Source organism: Cuculus canorus, chromosome 8 (genome assembly GCF_017976375.1).
Source record: "Cuculus canorus isolate bCucCan1 chromosome 8, bCucCan1.pri, whole genome shotgun sequence".
NCBI lineage: Eukaryota > Metazoa > Chordata > Aves > Cuculiformes > Cuculidae > Cuculus > Cuculus canorus.
In genome coordinates, this window is record NC_071408.1 from 23,356,350 (window position 1) to 23,374,847 (window position 18,498).

The window sequence follows — 18,498 nt, forward strand, 5'->3', positions numbered from 1 at the left end:
TTTCAATATTTTATGTACTGTCACTATACGGAGATTTCACTGGATGTTACAAAGTGAATGGGTTTGGTCTTTGAGAGAATGGGAGGAGCACTGGCAGAAGCTAGCTTGCCTCTTTCTCGATCTGTTAATAGAGATGGGCCTTTTTTGAGTTAGGTGCATCATCTAATTTATTCTTTGGGTGGGGAAGAGTCCCTCTTCCTCCTGCTTGATTAAAGAGGAAGCCTAGAGACATACGTGCCCTGCATAAAAGGCAGCTTTTGTGAATATGTATTGCTTAGCTTCCCTGAAGGTAGCAATGGCTCAGTGTGTAACAGCTTTTTTAAGTTCTCTTTGATTTTTTCCTTTAAGTTTGAATGGTTTTTTTTTTTTCCTCAGGAGGTTCACAGATTAAAAAAATCCTTACATTTTCCTTTAAACTTTCAGAATTGTTCCCAGTTTGAAACTGAAAATTGCAGGGAAATCACTGCCTACAGAAAAGTTTGCAATTCGGAAAGCTCGACGTTATCTTTCTTCAAACCCCATTCCTTTGCCTGTTCCACCTTTGGTAAGTTAAAAATAGACACAATACCCCCTTATTGCAATTTTTTTTGATTTCTGGAAATAAACCTGAGATAATTAGAATAGTATCTTTCCATGTTTCTAAGGTAGAACCTCTGCAGGAGACTGGAATGTTCCCAAAGCAAAGCCAAATGAATGCAAGGAATGCTGTAAAACTGGGGCATGCACCAACCACAGGGAACTAAGCCAGTTGTTTGTGACACGTAAACGTGTTGCATGTGTAACTCATTATTCCAGCTATAGACTAGCATGCTCCTAACAGCTTTCTTTTGATTCCCTTTTGAGGCACTTTGCCCTCGGTCTCTTCTCTCATGTGTCATTTACTGAGACTGCTAAAAGGAGACTTCAAGGTACAATTGAGGGGGGAGAAATCAAGGAAACAGTGCAAGGGGACTGCATGTAAGCATCTATTTAATGTGTCCCTGGATGTCTGTGATTCGCAGTTTGATGCTCTTGGGAGCAACTCATGGGTGCCGGGATGAAACAGCCAAATCGTTTGCCCCTCCAGAAAACTATGGCAGACTTGACTTTCTCCCTAGGCCATACCTCTGGCCAGTTCTCTGTGGGCAGGTGAGAACAGCTGCTTACGGCACCCACTGCCTTGCTCACGTGCACTTCCAGGTTATCTGTCTGCAAAGAACATGTAAAAGAATAAAAGGATTTTGACTCCACAGGTTTGCTAGGTGCAGTCACGTTGAGCTGTTGTGTTTGAGAAACAGATGAATAATTAGTAAATGCTCTTTAAGAAAATGCCTGAACAAGGAGAGCCTCTTGGAGACACCAGTCAGTAGTCATTTCTTAGTCCACCAGCTGGGTATAATATGACACTGCTTCTTGAAGAAATATAGTTGTTACAGCACAGCGTGGGTATTCACTAGGGACTGCTTTCCATTAAGTCATAAGACTGAAATGAGAGAAATAATTAGGTTACTTTGATTTGCCTTTCAGATTTCAGAGATTGTAGAGAGTAAGAAACGTACACAGCTGGGGTTTGGCTGGGCTGTTCTAATGGGATTTTAGGAGAACAGGTTTCTGTTCTAAGAGCTGTCCTTGGAGCGGCCGGGCACTGCGTCCTTTGTTTCTGCTGCAGTTGCATTTCCGAGGCGGCAGATGCCGCAGCTGAATGGTTAAAAGAACGCTGAGGAGGTGGAACTGGATGCAGCATCGCATCTCTAGGATTTTTCTTTTCACTGTGAAGGGACTTGCTGAGAGGAGCAAGTCCTCAAGCAAGTCTTAGCTCAGAGATTTAGCCTAGAGTAAATGTAGTTTGTGTACTTCCATGTCAAAACTGTGTTCGCGAATCTGCACTAGGTACAGTAAGTTCAGCATGAATTTTCCAAATAGAGACCAGATGGTGAAAGCAACAGTGACTGAGGAAATTACATACCTTTTCATCTATTCTAGCCTGACAGCTTTTTGTGCTGTAGTTCCAGAACTCAGTTATTCTGTACAGATATTTATCAAAAAGCTTTAAATTATTAAGTACAGACTAGCTTGTATAAATAAATAGAATAAATAACTTATCATGAGGACCAGCCATAAGTCTATGCAATATTTCCATCTTTAATTTTGTGATTGCTGGTCACAATGAATGCGTTTGGTCTGGTGATGTACTCTGAGAACCATAATAACAAATAGGAATTAAACCAATATTTTTAAATAGAATTTATTCAAAGAACAGTTGAATAAGAAAGAAGTTACTTTCTGTAGGAACACCGATTAAACCTGAGGAATTTAAGGGGTTTACAGTTTGGCTCTAAAATTCTGTTTATTTGTTTGAAGCTTGGCTTAAAGGTTAGAGTTTTTTGTTTGTTGTCCTGAGATTTCATATTTTCTCTATGGAAGCAATACATTGTAATTATTTATAGTTATTACTGTCCTGGCTAAGACAGAACTGAAAAACAAGAGGAAACCTTAATCAAAGGGACAGTTCGCCATGTGCCATGAATGTTTTCAGTCTGTCTGTTTTATTGATACTTGCCTTCATCTGTAAGTGAGATTGTGTTTGCATTCTGTTCAAGCAATCCTCCTTGCATTGTGTGTAGTAGATGGCTCTTCAGTTGTCTTCCAGGGCTAATTTGTTCTGAAAACACATGTGACAAGTTTTCAGTTGCAATGAAAATACGTTTTGACAAATTGACTTTTTATTTAAGGAACTCTAATTTTATAGATTATAAACTGAAGTATTTGATAACTGCATTCATCCAGTACCGTAATTAATGATCCTGTCATTTCTCACTGACCCTAGGAAATGATGTATATCTGGAATGGCTATGCTGTAATTGGAAAATGTCCCAACTTAACAGAAGGCATGTTAGAGACTTTAATTGAAGCAGAAGAAGCATTGGCAAGAAGTCCAGGTAATCAGTGATATGGCTTAAGCAGGTATTTTACAGTGCAATAGCTAAAGATATTATCTGTGAATAAAGAGAGACACTCATTACTCAAGTTAATCTGATCGTAGGAGAAACAGAGATAATGAAACCATAAGCTGTTTATGCAGATAGGAATAATTTTCCTTTTTTAGTATAGCAATACTTTACAATAGTTGCAAGTTATTTTACACCCACAGATGTGTACTGGGAATAGTTTATGATGTGTTTTAAAGGACTGTTTATTTTGCTAGATGAAAATCAGCATATGCCTTGGCTTGATCACTTGGTTCATGAAGCTTTGTTATCCTCAGATACTGTATTTCAGTTTTGAAGGATAAATAGAAAGAGACAAGTCAGTCTTCTGTTTTAAAAGTGCTGTCAATTTATGATGTGTCCTTGGGCTGAATGATATTGGTGTGTGAACCATGTCCTATACATCTTGCCTTGTATCAGAAACAGCGTGACCAGCAGGTCCAGGGAGGCTATTCTCCCTCTGTACTCGGCACTGGTGAGACCGGACTTTGAGTACTGTGTTCAGTTCTGGGCCCCTCACCACGAGAAGGATGTTGAGGCTCTGGAGTGTGTCCAGAGAAGAGCAACGAAGCTGGTGAGGGGGCTGGAGAACAAGTCTTATGAGGAGCGGCTGAGAGAGCTGGGGTTGTTTAGCCTGGAGAAGAGGAGGCTGAGGGGAGACCTTATTGCTCTCTACAACTACCTGAAAGGAGGTTGTGGAGAGGAGGGAGCTGGGCTCTTCTCCCAAGTGACAGGGGACAGGACAAGGGGGAATGGCCTCAAGCTCTGCCAGGGGAGGTTCAGGCTGGACATCAGGAAAAAAATTTTTCACGGAAAGAGTCATTGGACACTGGAATAGGCTGCCCAGGGAGGTGGTTGATTCACCTTCCCTGGAGGTGTTTAAGGGACGGGTGGACAAGGTGCTGAGGGGCATGGTTTAGGGAGTGTTAGGAATGGTTGGACTCGATGACCCAGTGGGTCCCTCCCAACCTAGTGATTCTATGATTCTATAGAAAGCTGGGACACCAGGGATGGGCTTCCTTGGCACTATGAATGAGCATAGGGTAGGGGGCAGCGTTGAACTGGAACAGGCTCTGCTGTCGCGTCTTCTGTGCATTTTCTCAGTCTATTAATTAGCCAGCCATGAGAAAGTTCAATTGATGTTTACTTCTTGCTGATCTTTCCCACCTCCTATGGGAGTACAACCACTCTGCACAGCTTTTCTCACAAAATTTCCCTTTACTAAACATTTTATTATTATATGCTACCTTCCTGCAAAAGGATCGAGCCCCTGTTGACAAAGGAATATGGACTAAATCACTGCATTGCAGCCTTTTCTGGGACCTTGGTCTTCCTTTGCACATTCTGTTACACAAGATTAGAAAGAGTTGTCTGAAAGACTGGGTAAAGCTTTCTCTGTTTTAACTAATTGTGAAAGAGGACAGAAAAATATTTCCAATGAAGGTGACATCTTAGAAGGCTTTTGACCCTTTCAATTTCTTTGTCACCCATATTGCTACATTATTTTGAATAAGTAAATTATTTCTCTATTCTCTTTTTTTGTAGATTATAAATTGTGGCTAAGGCTGGCTTTTTGCAGGGATTTGTAGAAGCTGATTCATGTTTATAAAAAACAACGAGGCCGTGTAATCAAAAAGTAGGATATATATGGCAATAATATGAAGTGTTATCTGTTCCAAGTAGTGACTTGCTGGTTTCAGGTGTCATGCTTTTCTTGACCTTTCCTGACAGTGTTGGAAGCTAAACTATTGTATTTACTCTGTCTCACTGTTACATTCATAATGCAAGAATCTTAACGCTGTAAAATTATGAATCTGAGAATGTGCTGCTAGAAGCTTTATCCCATAGAAGATGTAAAAGGAAGACTGTTAGTGGAATTAATATCTAGAAATGCAAATCTGATATGCTCATTTGTCTCTAGAATAGGTCCCTAAATATTTGCTTACACAACCCAGGGCAGTTTGTAGGTTGTGTTATAAGTAGAGAAAATACATACATGTGAGCATGTTCTTGGGACACGTGTCCAGAAGAGACAATTGATCTGCTTTTTGTTATCCTTACAAAATACCTCTTCTGTGGCCCTGAGTCATCTCACTGTGCATATTCTTAACATGTCAACTTTTGCCCTCTTCCCTGTTCCTTCTAATTTGGTTTGCTGCCTAGTCTTTGGGCATCTTCCCTAGCTTTGGTGACGTGTGTATGTAGGTGCCTCTGTGGGAAATAGCAGTAGAAGTGACTCCAGTTGTAGGATCAAGGCGTCCAACTGCGTAGTCCAAAGAGGAGCAGCTGTTTCATGCAATATGTGTTGGTGTTTTATCAGCTGGAGTGATAGAGGAAGAACCAGGTAAGGATTTGAGTAGTGGAAACAGACAATGGCACAAGACTCACAGCATTGTGCATTCTGCAGAAGCCCTTATTAGCTAGTATTTCATGAATTATTGGAAATGAGCAAGCGAGCTGAAGATTTTGCTTCTAAAGTTTAAGACTAAGCTGCCTATATGGAGTGGCTATGAAAAAGTCAGATTTTTTTTTTTTTTAAATGTATCATGCAAAAATATTCTGGTGCAGAAAGGTGGTTGTTAGTAATGACTTTGAACTAGTAAGGCTGGTAAGACTTCAGGCACTCAGTCAGAATTATAAACTCAAAAGCGGTGAAAAGAAGGTATGATAAGAAGATGAGGGGATGTGCGGTGCAGGTAGCAGTCTGGCATAGTTTTCTTTAGTCAAAGAGATGAAGAACTGATAGAACACTTGCCTATGAATAGATCATGCGACTAGAAGTCAAGGAAGGAGAAGAGCTATGCATCCTAAAGGGCAATCAAGGCATAAGGTTAAGACACAGTAAATTGGACCTCAGTATTTCCATAGTGGGCACTTTAGGTAGCAGAACAATAAGATTGTGGATTAGCCTTTCAGTGGGAATAGGGAGGGAAAGAACAGCCAAACAATTTTTAGACGAAGTTTGATCAGTTTATGAAAAGGTTGATGCATGTTTGTTTCTGCATTAAATGAATTAAATTAAGTTCCTCTGTCCTATGTTCCAGTAAATGGATTGTGCTCACATCTACCCATGTGAAAGTTTTCCTACAGGTGGCAAAGTCTCTGCTGCTCTAGAGTTTTCTGAAATGTGCTGTTTATTTAATCTTGCAGCTACAGAATTACTAGCAGATGACCAGTGTGTGATAAAACTGTTAAAGGGTTTATGCCTCAAGTATTTGGGCAAGATCTCAGAAGCTGAAGACCATTTCAGTTACATCTTTTTAAAGTAAGTTTTCCTACTTGACATATAGGAGAGCTCTCGAATTTCTCAGTGACTATTCATTTCAAATAAGAGGAGATGCAGCCATGATGTGAGTAGAAGGGAGGAGGCTGCAGTACCTTTAGTATTTATTTCAGTTACTTTGATAACAAGGAACTGCAATTTTAATTGCCAGTGTTGTTAGCCATGTATGGAAGAATAATTGCAAATCTGTACTTTCTACTGAGATTTTTTTCGTTTTTTGGAGACTGTATGTGTATAAAATTTTTGAGATAGCGTTTCCCTTTTTCCCTGCCTTCCTCTTAGCAGTCATGAAGAAGCTAAACTGTACCCAGAAAGTCAAATGCAGTCTGCAGAGACAGATGGCAGCATGATTATACTTCGAATTTCTATACATGGTGCAGTGAATGGCATCTCATTTTGTCAATTCACATGGATAAAGCTGATAATATTGTCATCTTTTCTAATAATTCCCTGATAATAAAGTCAGTATTTTGCAAACCTGAGAAATAACATGCAAATTTTGCACGTAGCTTTGGATAGACAACATGGCAAGCATAATAGAGCTAGATTGTTCCTTCTGATATTAGCTAATCTGCTGTTTATTTGTGTTTGGAGATGTTAAATGAAAGAAACAATATGTCATTTCAAGATCTCTTTTCCAATGCAGTGAGAAGAAGATAAAGTATGACCATTACCTAATACCAAATGCCTTGCTGGAACTGGCGATACTGTATCTAGACCAGAACAGAAGAGAAGAAGCAGTAAAGCTACTGGAAAGAGCAAAGTAAGCAAGTGAAAAGCATGTGCTAATGTCTGATGGGTCAGTGTGGTGTTTTACTGGTTAGCAGGAAGCAGAAACATTTCAGTAATACCATGGAAACTCATGGTTACATTTATTCAGAGGAAGCACACCTGCTCTGGTTTTGGTTTGGACCTTTCTAGTGGTAAAGGTTATCTGATTGTTCTGCCTTGTGACTTACCCACCCTTCTGGTAAGGGCAAAAAAGAATTTAAAGATGTCAATATTAATGTAAAGGTTTCCATAAGAAATAATCCATAATAATAATCTTTGTAGTCTATTTACTTATTCATAAAAGATGCATTAAATTAAATCAAAGCTCTGTGCTATGGCTAAAATAACATTACTCAAATTGATGGCTAGCAGTGCTGTTTTCTTTCCTTGATGAAATACATTTTACATAATGTTTCAGGTTGCATTTAATATCTTTGTGTTGTTTCATATGGATCTGAAAGGCAACTGAAACACCTGCTTTTGCTGTTTTGTGTGATTGACTTTTCTAGCAAAGTAGGTTTATTAGGAATAATTGGACTTGATCGTGTTTATTCTTTATTACAAAATTAACAAAATACTGGTTTTCCCTCTATCTGAGCCTTTACTTCTCTTCTGAGCAAAGTTCCTTGGGGCCAGGGAGGAGGGGAATCCAGCCCAAACAACCCTTACCCTCTTCAAGCATTCTGCCACAGCGTAGTTCACCTCTCTGCCCAGATCCTGAATGAATCCAGTTGTCTGCCTCTTGGAAAGAGTGCAGAGTCTCGTGCCAGTTACTGCCACAGGTGAAAGCAGCTACAAAACTGATGTCTGCCCCAGGTGTTAAAGGCATCGGATAGAGTTTTTGTGTTGAGCATTTGTCCAAGTCAGTCCACTATGCGAGACAGAGTGGTGAATCAGCCTGCTGAGGATTGTGCCAAAAGCCTGTCAACACAAATATTAAAATATGCAATTCTTAATCTCCTCTGCTGGTGAGCCTGGTTCTCTGTAGGCTCCTGGAAGATATTAAGAAGAGCTAAAATTGCATTAGCAAAACGCAATGGAAAGTGTTTCAATTGGTTTCACATTCCTCAAAGCACGCCTCTCCTCCTGGCCTCATTTCCTTTGTTGAAATCTCTCTAAAGAAGAGATTTAGAAATTAATGATTCAGAGCTGCTCATTCCATCTGGTGCTTCTGTCACTTGCTGCTCAGCCATCACACCTTTCCCCTGATTGCTCTGTGTGACTCAGGTCACAGCCCCTTGAGAGAAAGCGTTTGGCTTAAAGAAGAGCACCAGCAGACAGCAACTCATAAAACGTTGTTGTAACGCGGTGTGTGGAAAGCTAATAAACAGACTTGCTGTGCTCAAAGAACTCAGGGAAACTGTAATGATACGCAAAAAAAAAGACCTGCACCACAACCCCCCACCTTGTTTCAGGCATAAAAAACAGTTCTTAGGTTGCCAATTGTAGCTGTCACACTACATTAAAGTGCACAGGGTTTATGAGCTTCCAGCTGAAAATGCTGAGTGTCTTGGTAGCCACTAGAGGGAGGAGGTGTTGTCTGTGATGGGTTTCAGGACTGCAGAATTATGTTTGCAGTTGGCAGGAGTGCAGGCGAGCGCTTGGCTTGTGCATGACGCTTGCTTTGCTTGACCTAAATCCACATACTGCTGCTGGCTTGCATGTTTCAGCTCTGGGAGGGGGAGTGGAATGAGGTGATAAACAGTTTTGTCTTGGTCATGCATGGAAATGTTTCTATTCGTATGACTGTAAGCAAGAATATCGCTCTCCTGATGAGAAATACAGCATCTGCATAACAAAGTCTACTTAATTTAAAATAAAAACTCCAGAGAATTTCAGATCAGCACACAGCAGAACCCAGTCACCTCCTTTTCTCTGTCAGCCTCTTTGGTATTGCATACTTAAAATTATAAGCTGGTGTAGGCTGGGTGTGGAATTCCTTGTTTTCACAAAGAGATTGCCGCTGCCGTAGGATACACACCATGCTTCTGTGCTTGATTTGAATTACGAATTTTGAACTGAAATGCTTTTAAGGTGTACAGAGTCTTTAATACTTAATGTTATTTTTCTGTAAAGATGACAAATACCTTCTAAAAGAAAATTAGCATGGTTTAATCCTCTTTGGTCTCTAGATTCTGGATCCATCCTGCAGGAGCTGACATGTTAGTTCCTTTTAAGTAGGATCTGCTCTTTCGATGCGGCCCTAGGGGCAAATTTTCTTTTTTCTTACATAAGCTTTTCCATGAAAATACAGATTCTTTTAATGTTTCTGTAAGTCTCTACAGCATGATGTAGCCACTGGGGACTATAGGCAGATGACACTGTTGAGTCAGCTGATAGATGTTTGTGGGGAATTCCTGACAGGCTTTTCCTGGGCTGGTGAATTGCTCCTCGAAAGCTCATATGGAGTCTTTTGTGTGTGTCCACTTGCTTTTTTTCAGGCTTCTGAGGCAGCAAATTGCCTGGCCTTATTTCCTACACACAGGACACATCATTGGAAACCCCAGGACAGATATGAGGGTGTTTCCCTCTTCTGGTTTAGGACAGCTTCTCTCTTTCTTTTTCTCTTTTTTCCCCCTTCTTCTCTTCTTCTGTGAAATGTGTCTGCTGTATTCAGATGAGTCTTATCTTATTAAAATTATTTTTAAAAAGCTTGAACATATTTGTATTCAAATTTGTCAGTGATACTTTGGGGGGGGGAACTAATTTCTGAGTGTAAACTGTTATAGGCATTTAAATGTTATAGGCATTTAATATGGACTCAATGTTTTGATTGAGTGGACTCAATTCAATATTGCATTAAGCTATATTTTTCTGATAATTGCCAGACAGTGGAACTACAAGTAAAGAACAAAGAGCTGCATTATTTGGCTAGGAAAACATGCCTTGTATTTTAGAGTAGGCAACAAAGGATCTTGTGAAGAAAGACTTTTTTGCTGTCTACAGTTGTTTTGCTAAGAGCAATAAGATAAAGATAACTTGAAAATCTTAAAAATGTGTATTCATCAGAGTGGATCTGCTTTTGTTTTAGACAAAACTACAAGAATTATTCCATGGAAACAAGAACACATTTCAGAATTCAAGCTGCCCTGCACCAAGCCAAATCCGCCCCAGAAAATGGAATGCACTCTGGAGCCTCGACAGTGTCATAACTTTTTCTTCTTTGATGTCCTGTTTGTTGCAAACTTTGGTGCAGAAAATTACTGACACTTCAGTATGATTTTCCTTCTCTTTCAAGTCAGTGGGAAACCAAATAGTTTAAAATTTTAAAGGTGACGCATAAAACATTAATCTAGTGTAATAACATGGCAAAAAAACCTCTCAGACCAACCCTAACCCTGAAAAATACTGTTTTTCCAACAGTGGCTTCTTGAATACTTAAGGCTGCATAATTCATTTTTTAATCATTTGTGCCTTTTTCTTGTATTTGCAACGTTTACTAAGCAAGCTACAACATAAAGGGGAGCAACTGAAAAAAACCCCAAACAACAAAACTCTAAAGAATCATGGATTTAATCTCAGTTAGCTATAAACGTTTGTTTGAATTCATACTGCTAGCAGCTGAGAAGGAAGCGTTCCTTTTTCCTGGTACCTGCTTAGTTGAAATTGTGTGAGAAAATCTTGGTGCACAAGAAACGCATCAGGGAGGAGCTGTGAATCCTGGGCATTGCTAATTGTGCGTGGAGAGCTGCTCTAGTCACATTTTTGCTTCTGTAAGAAACTTGCTGGTGAAAAAAATAGTCTCCCTTATGCAACTTTGAGTTTTTCTTTAATTTGGTTTTCATGTGAAGTTCGCTGCTTGTGGCAGCAAACTCGGATTTACTGAGGATTTGGAGGGGGAAGTAATGACAGTATAAAATTGCATCACTTCTTTGACAAGTTTAAAAGTGGGAGGTCTTTAGAAAATAGAGTTTTTTTCAGCAGAACAAATGTGATCTGAAGTTCAAATTTGAAGCACAAGTCCTTGAAGGTCACCTAAGAATCAGCAATATTGCACTGGCTGGACAGCCATCCAGGAGTTACTGTGACAGTCTTCTTCTTAAAATGATTGTTCTTAGGTTTGCCTAACTTGAGATGTCCGTGTTTAAAGAGATGGAATGGCAGCGTTTTCCTGCGTTAGGCAGGTGGGGTAGGAGCAGGCTCCCTTGGCACAGTGCTCTGCTTTGTGCAAAGGAGAGCCTTTTATCTTTTTGGTCTTTATTGATCTTTTGGGGGGGATTTCTGTGTGAGGGGCTTTGAGAATAGAGCCATAAGCTAGGTCTGCTTTGCAGCGCTGTCTGCAATAGAATTGCTGCTTTCCTGCAAAACTGGTGGAGTCAGACATAACATGTATTTGACTTGTATTTACTGTTCTCCAGGCTAGCTCCATGTTTGTAGGGCTGTGGGGTTTCGGGGCACACTTCTACCTCTCTTTTCAAAGAGCTTTTTCCCCATGGCCCATTCTATGTGGAGATGGGAGGTCGTCTTGACAGCCCTTTCTCTCCAATGGAGATGTTTGTCAGGAAGATTCATGTCTATGTACCTCACAGTGAATATTCTTTCTAACGTGAGTGTTCCGAGCAGAAGAGAAAATTGACAGCTTATAGCTCTGCTTTTACCTCCTCTAAGAAAATGACATTGTTTTATAATTGCAAATTAATACGCAAGGAGACAGAACCTCCTGTTCCTCAACATGGAGAACTTGCATTGTCTTGAAAATAGACAACCTTTATACAAGTTAAAATTACAGGTGAAGAATGCATTTTTTAAGTGACTTCCTTGAATAAAATCAGTTGAGATAAATTTCTCAATTCAGATAAAATTCAGTATAAACAGTTACGCTATTTACGTATTGCACGTCAAAACTTAAGTGTAAAAATTCAGTCATTCTTTGTATAGAATAAAAAAGATTCTTGTTCTATTTCATGCATGTAACGCCTCTTCTTCCACTTGTGTCCTTTTCAAATATTTTAGCAGTCTTAGCATCTTTTGGGTAAGCAATACCATGAAAATTAGCATTAATTGCACTTTGCAGCAAGTGAACCATCCTTCTGACTGTAGAGTCATCTCTCAAGGCCACTGGAATGCTCTTTGAAATTTCACCCACAACTGAGTTTTGCCTGATCTCGGACACATTGCACAAAGGACATACTGTGCAACACAGTATTCTTGAATTCTTCTCGATTCTTTGCAGCAATTAAAACCCTAAGATTTTCATAGTCGTCTTTGGTCGAGCACTAACACCATTCATATCATGGACCTGATCTACACCGTCAACTGAGGACTTTGTAGTGAGCCATGAGCTAATAGTCTGTGCTCTCAGTCTGACTTTTCGGCTCCTAACCAACAGGAAATATTCACCTTTCTGATGCAAGAACAAAGATTTATGGACTGTAATATTCTGAACTCACTAAAGGAAAAGAACACCTTGCTTGCTAAAGGATGAATGGATGGTCTGGCACATCATCACTGTATATTTTCAATGTGTTACATTTTTAATTGCCCACTGTTATTCTTTGTTCAACAATGTACTTCATTTTGATGCTTTTCTGTATAGTGGTGTCAGTATGGGCTGGAAGTTCTGTGCTTCATCGCTGTGGAGTTCTGGGTGCAGTGAGTCAGGGAAGGCACAACTGGTGTGAGTTCTCAAAAAGCTTCAGTGTTCAGTGTATTCACCTACCAGAAAATAGCAGATACTCTAGTGGAATCACAAATCTAGGCTTTTCAGCATGGCCTAGGATTCAGGAAACATAACTAGTGCTTCTGATGGATATAGCAAACACCTCACTTGCAGAAGGAGCACTTCTTTCTGCTTTCAAACACTGAACTGTCTGACTAATGCTAGAGAATCCCACTGTGTGTACGAGGCGTTAGCTGACAACTGCTGGCATCAGCTCTTAGTCCTCAGCAAAGCCCGGTATTAATCAAAAGGAAACTAGTAACTCCTATGGCAGAAGATAGTTTTCTGCACTTGGTAGGACCTTTATCATAAAATTTACAAACTGTATTTCCTTTTCTATGTAATTTTTTTAGTAGCACTCATAAGTGGTTTCCTGCCAGTAGCTGAGGAGGAATATTAATTTCTACCCCGTTTCCTGGCTGCTGCAGCAATTGCTGTGGTGCCTCATGTGCGATCACTGTGCTGTCCTTTTCAGGGAGGGAAAAGCAGTAAAATGAGCATCACTTTTCTTATTAGATCCGATCTGTGGAACCCATGTGCATATGGTCTCTCACTAAACTGAAGGGAAAATACAGGCTGAAAAGCCAGCAACTTGTACTGCGGTCTAACGAGGTGTAACTACCTCAGTACTTATCTCCTATAAATAACACTACGTGATGTAACCTGGTGGGTGAAGAATGGAGAGCAGAAGCTGAACCTCATTACAGGTTTTCTTGATGATCAGAAGAGATTTTGATGAAGTAACAAACGTGATGTAACTACTATTATTTGGCAACACCCAGTTATGATTGCTCAACTAAACCAGTAGCATAGGCACATGCTTTGATTTAGTACTGATAAATCCATCATGATCTACAATTCACACATTCTGTCATGGATGCTAGCTTAAAGACTGTCCCGTTCTGACAGTGCCTGGCCTCAGGCTGTTTATACTGCAGTGATAACAGCATTCAAAACTTTTCTTCAGAAACTTTGCCTTTTACAAAATGTAGCAGCATCGAACAGGATCGTATCACACATTTTGTCTCATTTCATGTTGATTTTGGCATTAAATTCTCTATTGAGTGCCTTAGTATTTCAGTGGATCTATGGCCTGAGTCCAGGACTTCTAAAAGATCATGGGATGATAGCTTTAACAGCTTGTGTGCCTCTGGCCCAACAGAAGCATCAAGTAATGCTCGTCTGTGTGAAAGCTTTCCTGGAGGTCAGTCCCAGATTGCAAAAGGCACTCCCAAGAGTTTAAATACAACACACTCAGCCTCCAGTTCCACCTGCAAGATTAATATCTTTGCCTTCTCAAGCATAAAAACACAGCATCAAAGCGAATGTATGTGAAATGACCAAAGCAATGTGTTCTGCGCGGTTCCCCCTCTGGGAGGAAGAGGAGAAGATGAAGAGGTGAGTCACTTTGTTTACTGTTGTACAGGAAAATGGTTAATGGTTGGAAACATCACTGATGAACGAGATTGGAAAACCTGAAGAAACTAGAAATTAATTTGTTCCTTTTCTCATTATGTTCTCCAAATACCTTTTCATGATAGATCACGTGCAAAGCCTGTGTTGGCAATTACTTTAATTGAATGATTTGTAATCATAAAGTATTTTTTAAAGGCATTATCTAGGTTTGCTTCCGGTGTTTAAAAAAACATAAATACAAATACATTCTTTAAAACATGCCCAGTCAATCCCTGACTCCCAAGATTTATCAACAGCAGCATGGCAAATACCTGCATAGCACTATGGTAATTCTGCATGGTGTTTGCTCCAAATTCAGCAATGCTTTTGTAGGACTGAGCCATGTTCCATTATTTCCTGGGGTTTTTTTTCAAATGTGTGGACCTACTTACTTGCATTACTGGCTGAACACAGGAAAAATGTTTATTTAGAATTATGCATTGCATTGAATTCTACTTGCCTTATCTCTCCTTGAATACTTTACAGAAAGAGTATAGGACAGAGCAGTCATGTTCCCCCCCCCTTTATGGGCTGCTTCAATTAAAAAATAGCAAAAGAACATTAAAAAAATGTTTTTCTTCGGTGAGTCAAGTACTGTAACAACAGTAACAACAGTTTCAGCTCTGAGGCTGGAAAGCAAGCTAGCAATGCGGTGAGAAAGAGACAGAATCTGGAATATTCAGGACGGTTTTCATCTCTCACTGTTCCTTTAATCCTGCAGCACACAGGGTATGGAGGTAAAGAGCTACTTCCTTAGCACTGAAGCTGTACGGGATGTTTGTCTGATGCTTGAGCCACAGGGGCCATGCTTGGTGTTGATGGTGTCACAGGTGTGGTTCTAGCTGGTGTTTCATTTACGAATGTGATTTTCTTGATGTTTTGGTGAGGGCGGTGGCATGAGAAGGTGAAGGTGGCAGCCTGAAGACTGCCTGTGCTCCTGCTATCCACGTGATGCAGAATAGGAACTTCATCTCCAGTGGTTAGCAGAGGGCAGTAAATCATTCTAGGTGTAAGACGTCATTCTAGAGGTAAGGCCATGTTATCTCCTAGGGGTGCAGTTCCCAGTAGTGCCCTCATCACTGCCAGGGTGACACAGACTCCATTGGGCAGATGTAAAATTTTAGAAGCAACCGTCAAGGTGTTACAGTTTTGGGATTTGGATCGTAGAATCATAGAATGCCAGGTTGGAAGGGTCCTCGAGGATCATCTAGTCTGATTTTTCTTGGCAAAAGCATGGTCTAGACAAGATGTCCCCGCACCCTGTCCAGCTGCATCTTAAAGGTGTCCAGTGTTGAGGAATCTGCCACTTCCCTGGGAAGATTATTCTGATGGTTGATTATCCTCATTGTGAAAAATCTGGCTTTCATTGCTACGGCTTGTGGATACCTGGGTCCTGGGTCAGGTTTCTGTTCTGTCAGGCTGGGCTCATCACTGACGCAAGTAATTCTTGGTATTTCTAAGGAACAAGAGGAATCTCATGCGTTAGTGCCTTTGCTACGTGTCTGTTGAAGCACACACAAATATATATATACAAGGAGTCTGTGTGTGTATGCTCACACACACCAGGAACAGGCTCTGTAGCCAAAGCTTTTTGAAAAGTGATCAGAACAGTTTGAATTAATAAATCCAGCATTTCAAAAAGAAATACAAAAGATATTTTTGTAAAAAAAAGCTTTGATACCTTTTCCGATGATGGCTGAGGAAAATGCAGGGAGGTTAAGGGTCTTTACTAATGTTTTGCTATGAGATCCTAAAACCAGAGTGTGAGGTACACAGGGTTCTACAAGGAGAAACCCCCAAACAAATGGGCAGGAGCCCTTCAGTGAGGCGCCCTCACCTAAAGGCAGTTTTAGGCTGGAGAGTTCAAGGGTATCAGAGTTTTTACTTCGGAATAGCGGAGCTGTGCCTCAGTGGGATGGCTCAGCGCCTGGGATGGCTCCATCCTGCTCAGAAAACATTTTGGGATTGATTGTCTGTCTCCCTCAATCTGCTACCCAGTGTGAACTCTTGATTGGACAGGCAGGATCTAAAGTCTAATCTAATTCTTGATTAGACACGGTAGGACAAGGTGCTAAAAAGGCAGAAGTTTGTCTGTCTTTCTGCAGTGAGAAACCTGGCAAAAGTGCTGCTAGGGAGCAAACCTGGGGCCTGTGTGTCCATGGAAAATGCTTGGGGTGGACAGCCCGAGTGTAATACATGCAGCAAACTGAACACTCTCATGCACAGAGTTGTTGTTGAAATGCCACGTTTAAAGTAAAGACAAATATTTTGTAGGGGTTGGTGATGTAAAGAATAGGGTTCTGAATTTATTTTTAATTCTCTTCTAACTAAGAGGACAGAAGTTTGGGGTTTTTTTTGTAGTATGGTTGGTCCGCTCTTGCCTTTGTGCTGCTAGAAGCAGGTACAGGCATTTTCACAAATTCACTTTCATCAGATCCCTCTCTACAGCTTTTCCTTAACAAAGTGTCTGTGCAGGGTGAGTATTGTAATAACACGTTAACATACTGTAATATGTATATAATTACATACATATTGTAATTTGTTAGCATACAAATACAGGTATTTTTTCTGCTGAAATCAAAAGGATGATTTTGCAGTGTTTGGACTGATCTTTCGATAAAAAGACACTAACTTTGCATTTCATACCACAAGTTCCAGAGCCCCTACCTCTTATCCTAGAACAGGTTTAAACGCAAGATAATCTGCAAAGGATGGTTAGCGTAAATTATGTTCTTCAAAGTTAAATGATATATGAAAGGAAAAATTAATCCATTCAGCTAGTTTTTATTCTGGGTATTAAATCATGAGGGGTCCTTCTGAACAGATTTTATTCATGTTTTTTATAGGTTATCAACCAGTGTGTATGTTTTTAATAAAAACACGGTGTCTGTAATAAACCATATTTGTAATCATCCAGCATCCACTTTGTTTCTAAGTCCATTTTAATCCAGGATTTAACTGCTGAGAAGCCTTGTGTGTTTGGTTTCAGCCATTTTGTTATTTGTTTCACTGCCAGTCTGACTCAGAAGAATTTTCATCTTTACCACGATTGCACAAGGACAGGAAATGTCGAAGTCTTGAAACTGTGGCAACTTCAGGTATTTCATAATCCCTTAGCCCAGAAATGTACGTTTCTACCACTGTGATCCAAACACCCAATTGCTTTCAGTCCTGGGAAGCTGCGAGACAGCAGGAGCATTAAAAACCTTGTGTGGTTAAAGCCCTTCTACAGCGCTAGCTCCTCACAAAGACAGCATCTGGGCTTTCACTTTTATGTATGAATTTTATGATTCTCCCCCAGATTTACATAATGAACTGGCAACAAGTAATAAGGATCATCAGTCCTGGATGTAAAATGATTAAAGTGGTAATTTCAGTAGCATGCAAGAATTTTTAAGCATAAAGGTCTTTATAAAACTGGGTATCCATTACTTGTCATCGCATTGGTCTTGCCTCAGATTTGTGGGATTCTTTTTCTGTTGTATGAGACAAAATCCATTTCCTACTCTAATCTGCCCCCATAATCTAGCCCTTTCCCTGCTGCACAAGCCTCCTGGATGCTGGCAAAGCCCTTGGTCCCTACCTGCTCTGTTTTTGTAGCATTTCCGTGGCAGCTCTTTGTCTTTACGTGGCAGAGCAGGTTGCTAGGAGAGGCTGTGGTGTCTGGAGATGATGAGGGCCTTGTGGACTTTAACACTCAGTATCTCTTGCCTTATTCCCTGCAATTGCAGCGGATTGAGCCTGAGGAGCCGCTCAGCTGTTTCTGGGTCTGTGCCAGGGATGTTTTGCCAGTTACAGTTCTGAAGTACAAACAGTGTAGTTGCACTGAACGTTCTCATCATACTGCACAGTCTCTACCAAATACATTAAACCAGAATTTTTTTGTGACCGTTGACACACCTGAAAACTTGGTTGCTTACACACAAGAGCTGTGAGAGTAAATTTTCTTCAGATTGCTTTGCAGACATTTTACTATGGGCCTGTCCCCCTGGAAACATGCAGTCCTGGCCTAGGAAGGGCTATGGTCGAACAGGTCCAGATGAGTAAGAGCCAGCTCTTTCCGCTCCATGAGCTGCAGCAGCTGTGCTGTGAATGGACTGCCTAATATGTCTGAAGTGTAAGTGATTTATTAGACTCCTCTGAGATAGGAGGTATTATTATCTTCATCTTACAGATGGTGGAACGGAGATAAAGATCTGGTTTCCCAACTATAGTGTGTAACCTGAATTTCGGCTAGTTGCGTTAAATTCACATCAGTTACTTTTTTGACTCAGAAATCACCCAGACCAGCATTGCACCTAAAAACTTGAAAAATCGTTTGATTTATTTGTTATATTTACACTTTTTTCTTTAAGCTAAAATTT

General features: G+C 40.3%; 1 protein-coding gene across 5 annotated transcripts in view; it reads left to right on the plus strand.

The window, feature by feature from the left end:
* Positions 1–12,550, plus strand: part of TTC39A (tetratricopeptide repeat domain 39A) — a 50,627-nt gene extending 38,077 nt beyond the window's left edge. For 4 of the 5 annotated variants that reach the window (XM_054073306.1, XM_054073307.1, XM_054073308.1 and 1 more), the window contains 5 exons: positions 424–544; positions 2,807–2,918; positions 6,117–6,231; positions 6,896–7,012; positions 10,052–12,550. In XM_054073306.1, coding sequence (XP_053929281.1) covers positions 424–544; positions 2,807–2,918; positions 6,117–6,231; positions 6,896–7,012; positions 10,052–10,172 — 586 coding nt within the window. In that variant the 3' untranslated portion in view covers positions 10,173–12,550. The remainder of the gene's footprint in view (positions 1–423; positions 545–2,806; positions 2,919–6,116; positions 6,232–6,895; positions 7,013–10,051) is intronic. The other variant, XM_054073305.1, reaches the window with a different exon arrangement.
* Positions 12,551–18,498: the final 5,948 nt, after the last annotated feature.